Source organism: Mesoplodon densirostris, chromosome 13 (assembly GCF_025265405.1).
Source record: "Mesoplodon densirostris isolate mMesDen1 chromosome 13, mMesDen1 primary haplotype, whole genome shotgun sequence".
In the NCBI taxonomy this organism is placed as follows: Eukaryota; Metazoa; Chordata; class Mammalia; order Artiodactyla; family Ziphiidae; genus Mesoplodon; species Mesoplodon densirostris.
The window spans coordinates 23,010,685-23,032,691 of record NC_082673.1 but is presented as its reverse complement, the minus strand read 5'-3'; the positions used below and the strand labels follow the sequence as shown (position 1 = coordinate 23,032,691).

General features: G+C 37.0%; 1 protein-coding gene across 1 annotated transcript in view; it reads right to left on the bottom strand.

Moving 5' to 3' along the window:
- STMN2 (stathmin 2) overlaps nt 1–22,007 on the bottom strand; it is a 50,258-nt gene that overhangs the window by 12,249 nt on the left and 16,002 nt on the right. The window contains exons 2-3 of the mRNA XM_060115778.1: nt 11,380–11,475; nt 7,466–7,638 (exon numbers count right to left, since the gene is read on the bottom strand). Coding sequence (XP_059971761.1) covers nt 7,466–7,638; nt 11,380–11,475 — 269 coding nt within the window. The remainder of the gene's footprint in view (nt 1–7,465; nt 7,639–11,379; nt 11,476–22,007) is intronic.

Below are 22,007 nucleotides of genomic sequence, written 5' to 3'. Positions count from 1 at the left end.
CTGGGGAGAAATTGATTCTATGAATACAGCTTTAATCTCCCAGTCACAGCCTCACTGGTTCTGATTCTAATATTTCTATCAATAAGCAAATAAGTATTTTGTCCAGAAAACTGCCTTAAAACAGAAAATGAGTGTGAGGATGTGATATATAAAAGTAGAAGCATTTTCCTTCATTTCAGTAGGAGTAAAGTTTTTGCTATATGGTCGAATAGGTATTTTTACTTTATTCATTGTTTGGGCAGATTGGCAGAAAGGAATCTTGATTGACTTATAGGGAGGCTGGAGAGGTGGGACTTGCTAAACATTGTTAAAAATAAATTGTTTAAGGGAAAAGGATCTGACCATGGAGGAACATTTCTGAATAGCATGTACCTAATGTTGAAGGTCACTGAAATGCGGAAATAGACAATGAGGGCATGAAAATCATCAGCAGGTATAATGCGAATGTCAAGCCAAAGTATTTATAGAGCTGAGACATCCAGCATGATATTCTAGGAGATGAAGAACATCTCCATCTTGCTATTGTAATAGTGGAGCCACATGGATGGTGAACACCTATTCTAGGCATAAATTTCCTCACACTGAACTCAGTTATCACTGAAATAATTACAAGAGAGATACGTGAAGGGAAAAATAATGAGAAGGTGAGAAGAATTATTGTACATTTAGGAACAGTTTAACTATATAATTTTCCAAAGAGGTTCATTACCATTTCTTATATTACTGAGTATAAGCATTTAATTACTGTATAATGAAATGGAAGATAAATTTGAGTTAAGTGGTATAATAAAACTCATTTTACTTTGTGTACACAGAGGAGATTTAAGACTATATTTTAGATAGCGCTAGTTTTTATTTCTATGTGTTCTGAAGTATACACATTTCTACCTCTATTTTCTTTTAAAGTTCTTTTTTTTTTGATATGGACCATTTTTAAAGTCTTTATTGAATTTGTTACAATATTGCTTCTGTTTTACATTTTGGTTTTTGGCCACGAGGCATGTGGGATCTTAGCTCCCTGACCAAGGGTTGAACCCGCACCCTGCATTGGAAGGTGAAGTCTTAACCAATAGACTGACAGAAAGTCCCCATACCTCTCTATTTCTTGTCCCTTTTCATCATTTGGATATATTTCTTGCCTTCTAGAACCGTTTATCCGACGCTAGATCCCCTAGTACCTAAGTGCTTTTACGGTAGTAGGTTAGATGATGTGTCTCTAATTATTTGCTTTACTATTAACAATGAAAATACATTATTAACCCAGCTAAAGTCACAAATAAAGCCTTGTTAAGTATGATGATTGAGTATAATTATGTAAAACAAAAGGGTTTAATATTCACTTTGTGTTGAAGAATCAGAAGCATAATAAGAAATTTAAAATGAGTGCAATCCAAACACCTTTAGAATGAGTCCCTCTGCCAGAGGCTGTAGTGCATTTACTGTGGTTAACTCCTAGGAAAAGAATCACGGGGGTGGTCTGCACACACGGGAAGAGTCTGTGGACCATGTGTCACATTCTCTAAGGAGCAGAACGCTTCCTGAATGTTGAATTGTGAATAATCCAGCACTTTAGCTCATAATCATTGCTATACAAACCACCCCTCTTTTACTGGATTCGACTTTAGTTGCCATCTACAATGTGAGATGCCGACAAATGGAAAAGGTAAGTCTATCATGTTTGGTGACAAATGGTCCACTTCGAGGCCATATTATTAAAAATAAGCAACACAGATTTCTTTCGGAGGTTCGATGGCTTTGGAGTTGATTGTGCTAGTATTGTCAGTATGCCAATTATAGTTTACTGGAGTGGTTTGAATAACTTTCTTTTTAATTTAATTGATTTTAGCATGAGATTTTATCAATATCATTCAATTCCTTAAGTTTTCATCTTTTTTTTTTTTTTTTTTTTGTGGAACGTGGGCCTCCCACTGTTGTGGCCTCTCCCGTTGTGGAGCACAGGCTCCGGATGCGCAGGCTCAGCGGCCATGGCTCATGTGCCCAGCCGCTCCGCGGCATGTGGGATCTTCCCAGACCGGGGCACGAACCCATGTCCCCCGCATCGGCAGGCGGACTCTCAACCACTGCACCACCAGGGAAGCCCCATCATTTTTGTTTTTTATAATACTAATTTTTCAAGCCACTTTTAGTTGGGCTGAACTATTTATATATCTGTTACCTATCAAACCACCTTTGTAATTTGATAACTAATATTTTATAATGTTTAAAAATATTTATGAAATGTATTATACAGTAACATTTCAGCATCTGTGTTAATGAGAAGCTTTCTTTATTAAATCATGAGTTTGCTAGATCATCATCTCTGTGAGGTTGGAATTGGATGTGTTTTTACACAACAATAGCTGACACTTTCACAGTGTTTGTGATATGGAATAACTCTTTTAATTCTCACAATAACTCCAGGATGTAAGTTCTATTGTTAGTCTCATTTTACAGATGGATAAAATAAGACATAGTGAGATTAGTGACTTGCCCAAGGTCACACAGCTATTAAGTGGCGAAACCAGACTTTGATCACAGGCATTCTCTTAACCATGTGTTCTTAACCACTATGCTTTCAGGCTCCGGATGCGCAGGCTCAGCAGCCATGGCGCACGGACCCAGCCACTCCGTGGCATGTGGGATCTTCCCAGACTGGGGCATGAACCCGTGTCCCCTCCATCGGCAGGCACTCTCAACCACTGCACCACAAGGAAAGCCCCTAACGACTATGCTTTTAAAGATGCTCTTAAACACTGTGCTTGTCTTGCCATATCACATAATTTATTGTCCAAACTGGGATACTTACGAGATTGAGATAATAATGATAACCAAACAGTAGGAATAAGCTGGGGTTGTCCTGGGCCAACTGGAATGTATGGTTAGCTTAGCTCTGCTGCCTCTCACTAAATAAATGTTTGTTGAATGAATAAATGGATAGATGGATAGATGGATGGATGGATGGATAACCGAAGTGTTCATATCATTTCATCCACATGGGTAAGCTGCTGTATGGTAACTTTAATTTCAAATAATGAGCTTCAAATCTGACCTCATGAGGTAATGTGGTCTCATGGAGGTGAATACTGAATTCTCAGATAATCAAAGAAGGAAGAAAAAAATCAGGAAAAGGACTTATTCCTTTTATAATAATCTTCTACCAACTAATCAATGGAGCATTAATTCTGGTTCAAAGGAGCCTAAGGGGGCTTCCCTGGTGGCGCAGTGGTTAAGAGTCCGCCTGCCGATGCGGGGGACACGGGTTCGTGCCCCGGTCCGGGAAGATCCCACATGCCGCGGAGCGGCTGGGCCCGTGAGCCATGGCCGCTGAGCCTGCGCGTCCGGAGCCTGTGCTCCGCAACGGGAAAGGCCACAACAGTGAGAGGCCCGCGTACCGCAAAAAGAAAAAAAAAAAAAAAAGGAGCGTAAGGGAAGAGCATTTAACCTAGTGATCAGATGGTCAGTGCTGCAATAGTATCAACAGATGGAGTGAGGAATTGGGGGAACTGCCAAAACATTGAACACAAAGTGAATTTGAGCCCACATGGAGATGAGTCCGTGGCAGCCCTCCAGCTCTAAATCCAGCAGGCTCCAGCAGCACAGCCGAGGTAGGTCACTGCTTCCCAGACATGATCTCTAAACTCAGGTCCCAGAAGCAAGTCTTTCAAGGGTACTACTGGAGGGGGAGGGGTCTCATAACCTTTTTGTTTTAAAAGCCCTATCAGAAGTCATATTTCACCTCTGTGAAATACCTCTGTGTCTATCTTTATCCTTACTTTGAGTTAGAATTATGTTAATTTAGTGAGAGAATGCTTATTTTATGATAATCAAAAATATTAATTAGCAGTTATAGATGCTTTGATTATAACCATGACAAAAGGAATTGATTAATACTTATTTAAATGTATTATGTTTGGTAGGCGGAATCTTTACAAACTTTTAGCTTGTAGGAAAGGAAATGGAACCAGGGCAATATGAGTGTTGCCGGTCACTTGGCTAGGTTGGACATCTGAGTATTTTTGAAAGCCTTTAATGACTCCTCATTTCTTAGATAAAATGGAGTTTGAACACCTAACCAGGCATTGAAGGCCCTCCATGATCTCACCTCACTACTCTCCAACTCCCTACCCAAGGCCACTAGCCCAAACTACTGGTCTACCCACTGCCCTGAAAACACACTTTCTGCACTCTCACCTCTGGGTATCCTTAGTTCTGGAACCATCCTCTACATCTAGAACACTTTCATGTCTTCCCTATTTATCTAACACTATTTATTTTTCTAGTCACCCAGCTTTTTAAAGCAGATATTTCTCTGAACAGAGGCTGTGATTCACAAGGAATGAAATGGTTTCATCTTCCCAATGAACTTCTTTTTCATTTGAAGTCAGAGTCCTTAAAAATGCTACCTCTGACCTCAGTTCCTACCTCAGTCTCCCCTTGCTCATTCTGCTCCCACCATACTGTCCTCTGTGTTATCCCTCGAATAGTCCTAGCATACTCCTACCTCAGGACCTTTGCACTTGCTATTCTCTTTACATCAAACTCTGTCCCCCAGAGAAGAGTCCCATGGCTCACTCCTTACCTTCTTGCCTTTTTTTCAAATGTTTTCCCTCACAATCTTCATGCTTCTTTTCAAATGTTCTCATATTCAAGAGGCCTTTTCTGACCACCCCATATGAATAGCACTTTTCACCCCAGAACTACCAATTCTCTTTGTCCTGCTTTATTTAGTACCATCTTACTGGGTAGGGCATGTGACCCGGCACAGGTCACTGAGACTCAATTCTAAGACTTCTGTTAGAACTATTAGGAAAGAGAAGCTCTCTTTCTGCTGGAGTTGCTAATTTGTGAGAAAAATAATTTGGGACTGACTGAAACAAAAAATCCTTGGTATTGAGACCAATTAGTTGCAGAAATAAATGATAAATGTAAAAAGAAATATTGAGCTCCTGGATCAAGCTGTTTTTGAAGCTGTAACCACTCTGAGGATTTTAGTCTCATACCCTCTTTTTGCTTCATTTAGTTGAGTTGAGTTTTGGTTATATGCATGTCCTCACTTAGATAGTTACTGAGATATATGCACTTGCTAAAGGCTCTTTAAAGAGAATTAAAGAATTTAAAGAATTCTCTTTAAAGAGAATTAACAGTCCTTCAAATGAGTGCTAATTAAGTCAGTACAACCCAATAGAAAAAAAATCAATTAATGATTTCTTAAGCTGTCACTTTCTGTTAATTAGTTGTATTTTCTTCTAATTAAAACCCTAGTACCTGGACATAATCTATATAATGATTTTTTTGAAAATCATTTTTTTGAAAATTTTAGTAAGAGCAGGAATGTGACAGAATACTGATTTTAAAGGGCTCCAAAGAATATTTTTCCTGGGTGTCGAAATGCTGGATGATTACATTTGTAAATGTCTTTTAGCCACGTGGCCAATTTTTAGTTAAACTCAATTGTTTAAGTGTGTAATTGTTGGTAATTTATTGTTGTCAGGGTACATGAATTTTACCAGAATCAGTAATTAGTTAACTCAGGGAATTTTATGAGAACATCCAGTTAATTTTGATCATCTCTGTGTTCTTCTTTTTCTTTTAATAATTTCCTTCAAATTAAATATACCAGCAACATTCTGAACTATGATGTTGAATTTTCATCTCTAATTTTTAATTTCAGGTCAGTTACTGACTTCTAATCAAGTCATGGCATCTTCTTCATATGTCAACCTATGACCTCTACTTACAACTGTTAGCTATAAGATGCCAATGCTTCAGTGAGAACTTAAATTACCTTGACTGTAACATGCTCTCTACTATTGTAGTTAGTTATTCATATTTGTTGGCGAAAAGTCTCGAAGGACTGTAACTCTGAATACGTTAATTCAGTTTTACTATGAGAAGAAAGCTATAAACAACAACAAAATAAAGATAAATATTTCTAAAGCAACTTCCTGTATGTCTGCTTGGGTTAGTAGCTTAGTTTCCTTCCTTTGAAATCCAGATTTATAACAACAGTAATTGGTCAAATACAATAAATAATATGTAAAGAAATACTCACTGGATGTAAAGAGAACTTCACCTGAGTAAAAATTGAAATTGTGATCAGAAAGTTACACAATATAAGAAGATTTTCCAACCACAAAGGTTAAAACAAAAAGTATTTTTGGTTCAGAAAACTTAATCTAGGATTTATAATCTCTGAGCCTTGTTATTTGATGCTGTAGATATGTATGTACACATATGTGAGTGTGTTTGTGTGTGTGCGTGTAGGTATATATAAACACATATACATACACACACATTTGGGTTTGTTCTGCACTCCCTGTTAGAGAATTCAGTCTTTAGGAGAAGGACTATTTTCCTTTTCTTTGTAAGTATCCAACATAGAAGTGTTTAATGTATTGGCTAACTTTTTATAAACATCTAAATAAAATTTAAAAATTATTATAAATGCAGAGTTTCCATTTAAATCATGAGACCATGCATGCAGCATATTCTTAGTGAATATATGATTCTAAAAATATATCATGATAAAGTCAGTGGAAAATACAACATAGGAATGAATTACCTGCAGTAATTCATTTGGGTTTCAAGAGTGTCTCGATGGGATGTACCCCCATAATCACACAGCTGATACACACATATTCAGACATAACTTCTGTCTCTATGTATACAGTCTTAGGGATTTCTGTATGCCCTCCATTTTTAATACCCTTGGCTCAGCTGATTGTGGAAAATTAAAGATTTAGCTCTGTAAGAAAAAGCTCTTTAATACAAACAAGGATCAATGGAAAAAAGAAAAAAATACCATCAAGGCTTAGAAATGGGTAGAGGAAGATACTCATATATTCCCGAGAGGGTTCTGATCTTGGATGAACCAACTTCAAGGACAGGGAGTGAAGCCTTGGGGACAGGGGCAAGCTTCTGGCCCTTACCCTGGGGTGAACAGTGTTTCTGGGCAGGAAATATCTCAGAGGGAGTATCTGGTGTTTTCTGGTTCCAAGGAAAACCATGTACTATGTTTTGGGGGCAGGACGCAGAGTCTGAGAGCGAGGACTCACCACTTGGGCACCTCTCTCCATCACAACCCCTGGAGTTACGGTACCTAAGGCTGTGCTTTCTTGACAGCCAGGATAGGCTAAGGCAGGGAGGCTTTTATCAAAATGGGTCCAAGATGGGGAGAGGGCACTAGGGCACTGAAGTTCTTTCAGTGTCTGAGATCTTTGGTTTTAACTAGCTTCAAAGCAGCAGTTTTTACTTGAAGTAGCCTGGATCTATGTCTAGAAGACCTACATGTGCAGGTTCAGGCATCATTGTCCCCTGGAACTTCTGATGGAAGTGTGTGTGTGTGTGTGTGTGTGTGTGTGTGTGTGAAAGCTGAGGGGTTGGGGAGGGGAAGGGAGAGAGAAGAGGAGAGAGAGAAGGCAAGGAAAAGAGAGAGCAGAATTTAAAACCCTATGGAAAAACTTACCTTCCTTCTTTCCTCTGCAGCTTCCAGTTTCTTCTGGATCTCCTCCAGGGACAGATCTTTCTTCTTGGGAGAAGCTAAAGTTCGTGGGGCTTCTGAGATAGGAGATGGTGGCTTTAAGATCAGCTCAAAAGCCTGGCCGGAGGCACGTTTGTTGATTTGCTTCACTTCCATATCTGAGAGATGAATATTTGAGGTTAAGCACACAGAACACAGGCATAGGTTTACTAAAATAATTTGAATTCTGGCAATTAAAAGTAGCCTTGTTATTCTGGCAAAGATGAATAAAATGCTGCATATGATCATTTACTCTACATTGCTTGAACATATAAAACCTCTTTCTTTAGTATAATTATAGATATATTTTAACTGGATAAATATTTACAGTGTTGGGAAATTCAATAATACCCATAGGGAGTTGAATCATGGTAGGTGTGCCCAGAAAAAAGTAGCCTGAATCGATTTAAACTAACTTGATTTTCCTTTTGAATAAATATGAGCCTCATATGAAAACCAAGGAGCACAGATTTAGATTTATTTATTTTTTTGGAAATTAGCATAGCTGGAAACATTTTCAGATTAAATAATGAGGGAAATAACAAAGTCCTCCAGTTCTCACACCTAATCCTGTGGTTAGAAATCACAGGAGCTGTGTTGGAACCGATGTAGCTCCCTGAATGGTTGGAAATACCTGCAGCAGTCAAGGCTCATGTGCAAGGCATCCTGCTGGCTCCTGTTTTGCCCTTCAGTGTGTCTGTTGATCTTAGTCATCAAGCAGTGTAATGTCCACTCTGGGGAGGACACTGTGATGGGGGTCCCTGTCTTCAAGGTGCTTATAGTCTAATGAAGACAATAAGGCAGGGTACCATGGTAATATCTTTGCTTCTACTTTGCTGCTATTTAGAATGTCCTTCTTCATCTCCCTCAGCTGTAGACAGGAACCGGGGGAAGAGGCATTGTAGTAGGGGAGGGAGGGGGCAACATCTGCTTATCTGATTTATACACTCTGTACATTTAAAAAATATTTAAACTCAATAGCTGCATAATATGCATAGCAATTAAATGGGCAAAAACCTGAAAATAAATGCATAATATAATTTATAACATAAAATAATATCATTTATAATATAAAATGGAGTGATAGCTAGCACCTGCTAGGATATTAGTGTAATTACACAACTTACAGCTTAGTAAAGTATACTGATTTTTAAAAGCTCATTGGACAGCTCTAACTTTTAGATGAGTGTTTTTTATTTTGACCCCCAGACTACGCCCCTCTCATTTCGACCCCCCAGTCCTTGTTTTGTCCTCTGAACCCACCCAAATTCAGGCCAGTCTCTGTTGTGCATCACAATAGTATTTGAAAAGAATTATGATTTTCCATTTCAATTTTTTCCCCAGTCTAAAGCATCCTCAGTGTCCTAAAGTCACACGGTTTCTAGATCTTTACTCCTGCATCATACCCTAACCTCACAGGGCTCACTCATTTATTACTGTCCCTTGAAAACTGTGGCAACCAAGCTGGCCAGGTCTCCAGGCTAGTTCTGACTAGAGCAGAGCAGAGAATTATAAATTAGCTTCCATTAATGTTCTTTTAGCAGCCGGGTTAGTGCACTTTCAGTTTGTGGTCAGGTAAGACTCCAGGTGAACAGGAACTGACCTTACTTACTTAGATGTGTGAATGCTAACAGATTATATAGACAAAGTCAATTCAGTAAGTATGTTAAAAATGATGTGGCTTTTTTTCACAAATGTAAAAATGTTTTAAATCTTCCTGAAGGCATCCAAATTTGTACTTATATCTTAAGTACAATTCTATAAAAATTATGTAAATTTATGGAAAATGATTTCAAGAGAACAGAGGCAAATAAAAATCACTTATTTGATGAGGTGATGGGATTTTAAATGGATAGAGTTAGAGACACTGAAATCAGAACTGCCTGTATTTGCATCCAAATAGTAAGCCCTGCTTACTAGGGTGTGAGACAGGGAAGGTTAATTCACTTCTTTAAGCTTTCATTTCCTCATCTAAAAGATGGAGATAAAAGGCACCTTTCTCATAAGACTGTTGTGAAGATTAAAAGATGAAGGATACTTGTCCAAATTAATCGAATTATATACATTAAATATGTGCAGTGATTTGTAAGTTACCTCAATACAACTGTTAAAAAAATTAAATTGTAAAGATGTTCCAAAAAAAGATATAAAGGATACTAAATATAAAGCACAGGCCATAGCACTTAGTGTTTATAAATAATAATAAATAATAATTATTAATAATAAATTATTATTATTAATTCGTGTTATAATATTTGTCTACAATAAACACTTCACATTATTACTTAATATAGAAAGAGAAGACAGAGTTAAAGACTTTGGGAATTTTAAATTCTCTATCAGTTCTTTCAGGAAGCAGTTCATGAGCGATGTGGAATTGTCTATTTGACTTCTAAGATTCAGCTTATATATAACTTTTGATTTTCGTTTCCCTCTCTCCAGTCCCTAAGAGGGCAGAAACCATCACTGTCTTCTGTGTCCTACCAGTAAATGCTGCCTTAGCAAATAATCACACTGAGTTCCACTTACTGGTTATTTGTATGTTGTAATTCTCTCCTACTAGGCCATGAGTGCCTTGAAGAAGAGGCCTGAGCCATATTCATCACTGGAGCCTCAGTGACAACACATGGTGAGATACAGTCTCAGAAGAAACATAGCTGGATTACTAGTCACAGCCACATTTAGCAGATTAAGGATAGGACCAGTGTATTTGTTGACTGAACGAACTTATACGAAGTAGGCATGGGACTTGCATTCTAATGAGAGTTTTGGTTGGAAACCAAAATCTTTTTGCATGAAAGACATTTCCTTGTGAAACAGTTAATTCATATTTATGATGCTTGTGCCATGACAGAATCAGTTTGAAAGAAAAAGTCTTTGAGTCCTGGAATATTTTAAAGGCATAGAAGGGGTTAACTGCCATAGATCATTTCACCTTACCTTTAATGTATTTCCTTATACACGTGGAAAAGAAAATCGTTGTGAGCCAAACAGGTAGCCAAATATGCCTCAGCTTTATCTACTACATATATAACTGCACCAAACATTTTGATTAAATGGACTGAATTAAGTAAAAATGGTATTGTTGATAATGACAGCTGCCATTTTGAATGCTTACAAGAGGCCAGGCTCTATGTTAAACATGAAACCATTGAAACCCAACAACACCACTGGGAGGAAGATATTAGAGTTAAATCGGGCTCAAAGAATCTACGTTACTTGCCTGAGGTCATGCAGATAGAGGCAGAACCAGGAAGGTAATCAAATTAAGTAGTATGAATCAGGATAAATCAAACCAAAAGGGTTTTACTGCAAAATAAGGTTCATAGCTATGCCAGTTCTTCAGGATTTTCTTTTAAAATCCTCTTTATCTGGGGCTTCAGTCATAGGTCAGTTTTACTACTGGAACTTGCACATAATTGACATGCACACACAAAATATGGGGATTTTATAAAGACTACACTAAAAAGATGCGATGGTGGTTGATTTTCTCTCCTGAGTTTTCTAACTACAAAGCATTTTCTTGCAAATTGTGATCTCTAATTACAGCTTAGCATATCATGTTATTTGCAAAGAAAAGCCTCGGACATATTGTGGATGTTGACATGCTGGATGCGATGGCTAATAAGCACTCAGCCATGTTTCTTAAGAGACATTAATGTGCTGTTATTAGCATCAAACTCATACTGTTTTGAGCAAACGGCAATCAATAAGACCCATTAGCTAGACCCGGCAGGTCAATAGTATGATCTACAAAATATTGATTTAATTATATCAGGAACTGTGAGACAGAAACAAATATATCCAAGCTTTGCCAACTGATCCAGCCAGCAGGGGCATTTCTATTGTAGGCATCTCACCATCGTAAGTGTAGATGTTGATGTTGCGAGGCTCCGGGTAGAAGCAAGAGCAGATCAGTGACAGCATGGACAGCTCCTTCATTTTTTCCTTGTAGGCTGAAACAAAAGGCTCAAGATTAGTATCTATCATTTTCTGAATTTCCTCTGAACGTTTTAACCTGAATAATAATTGTAGCCTCCTGCAGAATGAATGTTGTCAGGGACACTGCTCTCTTTCACAAAATATAAATGAACGAAAGATGGAAACAGACCCTGGGGTGCATATTCCTTATTACAGAGGACATAAAACACAAATTGTTGCAGGTGAGATAAGAAGTGAGAGAAAGGGAGCTAGAGAAAGAAAGGAAGGTTGAAGGAAAGGAGATCCAGCAGGGTAGGAGGGAGAGACAGGAAAGATACAGAGGAAGCAGAAACAGACAAAATAGGCAAAGAGAAAGGTCCATTCCAGTACATGTGCACGCAGGTCTGTTGTATATAAATCAGCTTCAGGAGGTGTCCTTTGCTGGTTGACCCTGAAAGGCCACATACACATTTGGAGAGAGTCAGAGAACTCATCAGGAGAGTTATTAAGCAAATATTGACATATCTTGCAGGGACCAATGTTGCTTATTTCTCTTCATCCCAAGTGCACTTTTTTTTTAATTTCCCTCTTTCCACACACACCAAAAACCTGGACCTGAGATCTGATAAGGATGTCTCTTCCTCTCTGCACACTCAGTTTGGATGCCAAACAGCTGCCGGAGTTCAGACCTTTCTCCCCTTTCACTCCCCCCAACTCCCCCCCCATTTCATTTTCCCCTTTGTCCTTCAAGAGGTCTCCTGTCCAGGCAACCTTGGAGGGCCTCTTATCATGTTGGTCATCACCGGGACAAGTGATGACCAGATGGGGATAAAGAGGTGGGATCTTCTCACCTTTGTTGGTTATTTAATTAGCAAAATTAATAAATTAAGGAAAATGGAAGAAAAATAGAGACAATGCGCACTGACTTGTGAGAAAGTATAAACAAATGGTGATGTCCTACCATATTGAACCTCACAGGGAGCAGGTACCTCTTGGCAGGGTCTTTGGATCATTATGTAACCCATGGAAGAGGAGTACATTGGGAAGGTGAGAATCTGCAGAAGATTGTTTGGGCATTATTGCCAGGTGCATCTTTGGTTAGCCAGTAGGAAACAGATTCAGTATCTGGATGTTTCAGAGCTACAGAAATTTAGGTTGGGAAGATTCTAAGCGATCATTTAGTCAACTGTCCACCCATTGTACCATCAATTTTGCAAATGAAATGGCCCACAGAGGCTGAAGTCATATATGGACGGTGACAAAATTGGGATCTCTGGATAAAATGTAGTAAATCAATCTGTCTTAAGATTGCCAAGAGGCTTTCTTCTAGCTCTACTTTCAGAATGAGATTCAATGTGCCAAGAGGGCTGGACCTGCTTGCACACCGTTGAACCATACACAAAGACCAGTAGTGTCATATTGCATATGGTTCAACCTAACACATCCAGAGCATCTCTCTAAAAGAGTCTCCATCCCTATTTAGCTTATTTCCTTAAAATAAGCAACACAATTTGCCTTGTGCCGGAATAGTCCTGCCAACAGCCATTCTGAGAGATTTTACTGGATGCCTTTGGAATTTTAGAAGGCTGAAACCATATTTCTTTGTCCTATGTGTCTATTTAGTTAATAAAATTATGTCACTTATAAAGGTCCAAGCCGATCTTCACATGGATGTTCAGCGTGAATCACAATATCTGTCACATAAAAGCATTTTTGTGGTTCAATGCATTTAATTCCATGAACTGATTAAAACCAAAACAGCAAGCCTTTGTAGGCTTGTACCTTTTTTCTGGTAAGAGGATGCCAAATGGTACCCAAAATATTTTGCAAAGCTAAGCACATATTAGAAGCACATGTTAAAGACATCAAATTTATTAGGGAAGGACAATCCAAAAGCAAAATAAAAGATATTCTGTCTCATAGAAAAGGGAACCTTTCTATACTGTTGGTGGGGATGTAAATTGGTGCACCCACTGTTGGTGGGGATGTAAATTGGTGCAGCCACTATGGAAAACAGTATGGAGTTTCCTTAAAAAAACTGAAATAGAACTACTGTATGATCCAGCAAACCCATTCCTGGGCATATATCCAGAAAAGATGAAAACTCTAATTTGGAAAGATATATGCACCCCAATGTTCATAGCAGCACTATTTATAATAGCCAAGACATGGAAACAGCCCAAGTTCCCATCAACCAGTGATTGGTTTAAGAAGATGTAGGGGGTGTATATATATATATATATATATAATGGAAAATTACTCAGCCATAAAAAAGAAATGTTGCCATTTGCAGCAACCTGGATGGACCTAGAGAATATCATACCAAATGAATTAAGTCAGACAAAGATAAATATTATATGATATCTCTTATGTGTGGAATCTAAAGAATACTACAAATGAATCTATATACAAAACAGAAACAGACTCACAGACATAGAAAACAAACTTATGGTTACCAAAGGGGAAAGGGAGGGGGCAGGGATAAATTAGGAGTATGGGATTAACAGATTAAAAACTACTATGCATAAAATAGATAACAAGAATTTACTGTATAGTACAGGGAACAATATTCAATATCTTGTAATAACCTATAATGGAAAATAATCCAAAAAATATATAAAACAGAATCACTTTTCTGTACACCTGAAACTAACACAATATTGTAAATCAACTATACTTCAATAAAAAAAGATTTTCCATTTTATAGAGAGGTAACAGATTAAAGCTGTAAAAGAAAATGAATTCCTACTGAAGAAAACATTCCTCAACATCTGTCCTCAGTTTCTTGGAAATGAAGTTCACCAATTTTCAGTAAGGTCACTGACCTAATTAAGATTGATAAAGGTGTAAACGTTGTCAGGAACCAACACATTTAGAGGCCATGTGTAATATATAATGGTGACTGATAAAAATGTTTGTTTTTTCCTCTCTTAGGTGGTCTGGGGACAAACCCCAGCTCATCTCCGTGGGTGATTTCTTTAATGGCATCCTTACTTTGATTGTTTTTTTTAAACATCAGGGCCTGTGACTCTACATGGCATGACTCTATCCAGTAGTAGCCATTGCATAGATTTTCGCTAATATAGTTGCTCTGAATCTTATGGAACCCTGTAAAACCAGTTGCAACCACAGCCCAAGCAAATTCTGATTGTTTCCATGCAGCAAAGGCATATTGTGAAGATGGGTCTCCTTTCCACTTGCTGCAGTTGCCCGAGACTTTCCCCAGATGACATTACCCTTCCTAATCGTCTCCACTCATCACATCCTTCCCAAGATCTGAATGCCAATTCAGATCACCCCTCTTCAGCGTTTCCCTCTCTTCGGGGTACTCCCACATTGATATCCTGCTGTCCTTAGTAGGCTATACTACATAATCATGATTATACACTGTTATACTTGATTATATACTGTTTCAGGTCATTCACTACTGGTTTTTGATGTGTAATTTTTGTTTACTAAACTAAACTCTTTGAAGGCAAATGTTGCACCTTACTCATTTATGAAATAATTTACAGCATAGTTCTGAATGGAACAGAAAGCAGTTGCTTAATAAATAGTTGTTGGCTATTTTGCTCACTGATTTTAAATCAATCTCTCAATTGACAAGTATCAATATTTATGATCACCACCTATGGTCAAGAGTTTCTGTGAGGCATTATGAAATTAAAAAGAGATATATGTGTCCTCATTCTTAAGGAGCTTTCAAGTCAGGGAAATGAAGTATATGGATATAAAAAGCGATAGAAACACATGCAAAATAGGGTAAGTTTCAAATAGAGGTAGATGATTTGTACTAGAAATTCAGAAGAACCTCAAAGCCCTGGGGCTGTGGGGAGGGTGGTCAGCAATGGCTTTACAGTTAGAGTTGCCAGATTTAGCAAATAAAAATACCAATACCTAGTTCAGTTTTAATCCAAATATTGCACGGGACATACTGAAAACCATTCCTTGCTTTTCCGAAATTCAAATTTAACTGGGTACCTTGTATTTTATATGGCAACCAGAGAAAATGGACCAGGATCATAAGATTGAGTAGCGTTGAGGAAAGCAAAGAAGAGAGGAGGTATATTTGTTATTGTTGACATGGAAATGGGTTTATAAAGAGACCATATGGAAAACTTTTGTGAGTGGAACAGTGAGTTTACATAAGGATGGATGATTCAACTCAACTTCAGGGAGCATAATTCATTTCCAGGTCTTTGTGAATGGCCTTCTCTGTGTTTCAGGAGACAGCTTTTTCACAGACTACACTTTTTTAGAAGTTGTGTCCTGATAGTAAGTCTTCTTTGAGGTCAATTTGGCTCCAAGATTTTGGGTAAGATGTTTTGAAATTTTGCTCATGTAAAAGGGTTGCTGGAACTTAAAAACATTATGTGTACATTAAAACGAACATGGATATATACAAGAATGTTAGAATTTCAAGAATTTTAAATGTGTAAATGTAAAAGAAATTTGAATTTGAGAGTTTAGTTTTGAGTCCACCCTTAGGAATATTTAGGTGAGAAAGTTTGAAAAGCACAGTTGGTAATAGGTTGGTTTGCTGTAAATCCTGGTTTGCCTGCATCGTTCTGGTTTAAGCCCATTAATAACATCCCTATTCACGGTCAAAACGTTTGGCTATTAGGAGTCATCCTAGCAATAGGAAGCCATTGAACGTTTTGAAAATGGAATTACCTGATAAAAGCTCTTCTTAGACCTATTTGGCCATTTTATGCAGAAAAGACCCATCACTAGGAGACACACTTAAGAAACAATTGAATAAAGTTCAACAGGTAACATGGTTTGGGGAAATGGTAGTGCAGAGGAAAAAGAAAGGGAAGATGCAGGGGACTTTATGAAAGATGAATTGATAGAAAAGAATAACTAAATTTGGAGTCAAGGGCAGATGGAAGAGAGTGAGAGATCCTCACGGATGGGTAGCCAAGGGAAGCTTTCCAGAAAAAGGGTCGCTAAAACTGAGTCCAGCTCATCTAGGATGAGCTGACCTTGTAGTAAATAGACCATGGGTTGAGATATGGAAATATATATAATTTGAATAAACTTTTTTATTGACAGGAAAACAAATCCCAAGCAAATGTGAATGCTATTAGAAACATGTTATTAAGATTTCACTATTGAAACTTCATACTTTGAATTGACAATCATTTTCTTCATTGGTTTTTGGAAATCAGCATATATTAATCTTTTCACTATACCGAACACCAAGCAGAGTGTGCATGGTTTGTAAGGATGTGGGAGGAGATAGGTAATTCCATATAAGGTTTTTCATTGTTGCTTGCATTTGCTATTTACTATTAATGTTTACAGGTAAGTGTATTTCTCTAGTAAATTCATTTAAAATTCAACCCACATGATGCATAATGATTTAATAGCAATATCCACTTAACCTAATGGTGTATGAACGCTGATATTTTTTCCATTCTTCTAAATGGCTACAATGAACTATGAATAATGGCAACAGCTGCGATTTGTTGAGACCAAACAATGTACCAGGCATGCTGCTAGCTGGTTGCGTGTATTTTCTCATTTAATCATCTCAACAATACAATGAGAGGTACTATAATTAGTCCAGATTTACAGATGAAATTAAAAGACTCAGAGAAGTGGTGTAGCTTGCCCAATGTGCAGTAGATGATAAAGTGTGGAGTTTAGTTTGAATGTAGGTCTGCCTGACTCTAAATGCTTTGCTGCTAATGTTATTCACTTCCCCAAGAATTTGTTCAGGTGTATTACACTTACCTTCACCATCTACACGTTGTTTCTAACTAGAAAATAATGCATATTATTACTGATTTTTAAAATAATGAGTTCAAGACTTTTTTCTTTCCCATTTTTTCTTTGGCATTTGTTGTTTAACTTTATTGACTACATGGTTATAGGTAAGTGTAGGGGTTTATAGAAAGAAAATGTAACTTTTCTTTTACTTGTGGGTTTTACTTGGTACAGAGATGGCTAGAAAATGCAGGAACAGTTTCTCAAAAGGAACTTTGAGTATATGTATATTTTATTATATGAGTAAATATATCCTTACACACTCATATTACAGCTAATGAGGTAAAAAGAGAAAGTGGTAATTATCTAGGTAGGTATTTTAGGATAAAAGTACTTTTGCATCAGTTATTTGGATTGTTATTTTAAGGATGATATATTTTGGTAGGCAATCATCTAAATTTTCTCAATTTTCTTTGTTGTTTTTTTCCTGTGTGTGCATGTGTGTGTGTGAATCTGGAGATTGTAGTCCTCCCTCGAGGAACAAAGAGTGGTTGAGGAGAACAATACAATCCGTACTAGAGATTTAATTATCAGATTAGATCTTGGGATAGATTAAAATAGCAGAGAGATTTTGTTTACTTAGTAAAATATGAAATAGACACACACACATATATATGTATATACATATAAAATTATTTCTCCCATTTTTCTAAATATATATCACAAGCTCTAAGCCCTTTGCTCAAAATTTCAAATACATCTTAATTTTATACACTTTGTGTTTCAACAAGACAATAATCTATATTATTCATGACAATATACTCCATTACTTTTGAAAGGCTTGAAAAATTAAAAATAAGTGTTTTAAAAATGTTCAATTTTCTATTTCACCTGGCTTGTGTGGGAACGACCATCAATATGAGGTCTCATACTTAGTTTGTTGTTATTTTATTTAGAATCAGTAGTATCACAAAAATATCTTCCATTTATTCATTCTGGGCAAAATTTTATTTGACTCAGTTTTGGCTAATGCAGAGTATAAAAAAGAAGTAATATGTATTAGACTTCCTGTTAATATGTGAAAGACAGTTAAGGAATGCTCTGAAAATGTCATTAATATACTACTTTGGAAGAAAATATCTCATAATCTCTGGATGCGCTACTGGTCTGTGTTCTCACATAGCAGTGTTAACCATAAGAACAGAGTCATTCAGGGAACTCGTTGCCTGACCATGGACTTGTGTTTTGGGGGTTCCGACGAAGGCTGCTCAGGGTCTATTAGCACATTGCTTTCCCTCCTTTCCTTTCTCATGTTTTACCTGCGATCATTGATCATTTTAGTCCAGTAGGGGGTAGGGGTGGGATTTCTTGACAAGTCCTAAGATACTTTGGAGTCAACCTAAATTTCTTCATTTGAAAGGTCTCTGGGAAGAAAGTAAAGGACAAAGTTAGATGATATACAGAATGCAGGATATAAGTTCCTTGCAATGATTTTACAACAAGTAGATTTGCATTGGTTTCTAAGAGATTTCATTGACAACATTTTTTTATTTGAAGCTTTCCAATTTATATAAACAGGGAATTAAGAGCACCTCTTTCTTTGGGAAAAAATGCTGTCATTTCCAGGTAGGGGCATCTTTAGGATCTGGCAAGTTGGGGGCGATAGTTGTGGACATTCCTGGTAGTCCTCACTGCTGTTGCCAGAGTTTAAATGAGAGATAATTGGAGAAACATGGTACTCTGCTAATTGATTCTAAAAAGACTCAAGACTTACACCCACAGTCATTAAACACTGAACCCACACTATACCACTGATCTCCTAGATCTGACCTCTCTCTGTGCCTCCTATTATCTGTCTTTAAATAGATGGGAATCCGTTACCTATAAGCCCTTTTTTTGATGCCTTCTTTATCCATGTCATAAATTAAGCTCCTGCAGCTCATCTTAACTTGATTTTGGCCATATTGTGTTATTGTGTGTGTGTGTGTGTGTATGTGTATGTGTATTGTGTTTGGTAGTCTGATTGCTTTGAGGTCCTAGAGCCTGAGGTCAGATTATTTTCTAAAAGTCAAATCTATCATCCTGTTTAGAAATACTTTCAGGAGTTCCATCACTGATTTTCTTCTTGAAAGATGAAATAGACTATAAAATGGTTCTATTTAAAACATTTGCATACTATATTGGCTTCAATTTGGACCCTAAAAAAACCTTAGCTTGATGAATATGTAATTGAGAATTCAACATTTACATGAAAAACAAATCTCAGATTTTTCAAGATCTATTTTAACATCCCAGAAGATCACTGATATGAAGTAATGTTCTAGATATTTCTGCCATGATGATGTAATGTTAATCTATATAAATATGGATTCAGTTTATATTTGTTCAACTCACATCTCCCCACAAGGATTATGATCTCCTAAGCTGTAATAACCAGGGAGGTTCTAAAAGATTAATATTTTGATCAGCCAGAGCAGCATACTTTTTCTGTAGGAATAGATATCAAATCAAGTAAAGGAACATTTAAGAAGGTCAAAGCTGTACAACCCATCATTGGATTTTACAGAAATATATGAGGCTCTTAAATTTCAATTCCACTGATTCTTGGAAAAACAATTGTGACAAGGAAAAGAAATTGGGTGACATGAATCAGTCCTTGTGATAAAAATTGTAATAAAAGCAGTAAATTGTATCAATTTGGGACCTCACCTTACTCTTGATTCCAGGTCAAGCGCCTGTTGAGTTTAATGAGAATTCCGCTGTATCATGCAGCATCTTGTTCTTTTATCTTTCCCCTGATAAAGAAATTCTTGTAGTTCTACATGGAGACCAAACTACACTGTGGTTTACAGGGGTAATGGGAACATTTTATTCTATCTGCAATTCAAGATTTTATCAGCAAGCCTAATTCTGGGTACCGAGGGATGTCTTTTTCTTAAGTCACCTGTAGTAGTCACAAGCCTAGGATGATAAATAAATTGGTTGGGACTTAAATGAGACAAAGCCAGAGTGAAAGAACAGAGAGACCATTCATCTGGCTGAGTGGAGTTCTCGTAGAGGAATGACTCTTTTCTCCCCTTCCCTTCAGTCTCCTGATGGGGAGGCAACCTCCATTTGAGGGCTGTCATGATGTTCTCTGAATTGTGTCTCCACAATGGCTGAATGTGACACCCAAGTGATTTAAATCTCTTCCCATTATTTTTTAATTTTTTGGTTGAAGAGTAAAAAAAAAATACTTTGCATCCATTCTTAATTCAGCAAAACATACTTCTTATGCAGACTGACTATTGCATTTCTGAAATAGGATTCATCCCATCATATACTAGAACTTGAATTAGTAAAATTTTCTACCAGGAATGAAAAACAGTATAAAAAGCAAGTAAGAAAAATGTCGGGAGCTTCTGAATTCCACAGTCCATTTTGTGTCATCACTGTTACAAACAAGATTAAAATATAAAAGACAATTTGGTCCAAGAAAAGTTTTCTAAATTTTCCTTCTTCTACATGCATTTTGTTTCTTCTGGAAATAAAAGGTCTTCTAAGAAACGGTAATTTTCAGTGATGCAAAAGTTTTGTATGCTCGTGCTATGATAAATGTAGTTTTGTTAAGTTATTGTTCTTTGTATGCCAAAGTATCACTTTGCCTTTTTTGTAATAAAGTAAATGGCTACAGAAAGGATAAAGAGATTGAAATTTGGGTTTTGATTTATTTGAAATAAGCAATACACATCACAAAAAAACCCAGAAAGATTTAAAAAGTAACCGTATGTTCTCTTACAGGTGGATTTCATAACACGCTTAACCTATAAGATACAAATAAAAATACCTGAGTGATCAGGAGGGTTTGTTCATACTTCGAGGAAACATATTATGAGGTTTTTAGTTTGTTTTGGTTATGCATTTTGTTTTTCTACTTTAGTGAAATCTCGTTGACCTGGATTGGTGAGCAGTTCCTCAAAAAGAGTTACTTTAAGGTCATCAATATAAATATGTTTAGATTATTAATAAATCTGCATTTTGTCTAATGCAATTGGAATCACTAGCCTTAGCATCATAGAACTGGAAGGAACAGCAGAAATAATCTAAATAATCTAATGATAGTCTCATTTTATACATGAAGAAATCAAACTTAATAACCTTAGTTTTTTTAAAGGCCTTCCCCCACTTTGGGGATGGCAGATGGTGTGGTGGTGGTGATGACAGGGGCAGAGGGGAAAACAGCAATGGGAGAAAGGTGTAATAGTGGAAGTGATGAAAGGCTTTTAAAAACATCATCTTTCTTCAATATTTGACTCTTTCTCCTGCTTCTAAATCTGGTTGTGCATTTTTGATGTTGGGTGATATAAAGCAATTTATTTGTATTGTGGCAGTATTTTTTTCCTTTCCTAAAACCTAAGGATCATTGATCTCCTCTTCCAGAGCACTTGGAACAGCCTTTCCGAGGGCTTCACACACTTTCATCCTTCTTGCGAAGCAAGTTCATCTGCATGTGAAGACCAATGCCTCATGTATACATACGAAATTCTTGGAATGCATCCAGAATGGTGGTACTTGCTGCTACTGCTGACCAAGGCAATATATATGTACCATGTATTACTTGTAGAATTCCTCCATTTACAAAATTTTCATGAAGAATGGCATTTCTCTTTTACTTTACAAAATTATGTAATGTGTTGCGATTAAACTTGCTCTTGGATAGTAGCCCAAGTCTTAATTAACCCCATGTTTCAGGTAGGAAAATAAGTATTAGATGGTGACTGGATTATATGACCTGTGAGGTCTTCTCAAAACTTAAGATTTTTCTGTTAAGAACTTGAGCAAGTCATTTAATTTTTCTGGACCTTTTTTTCATTGA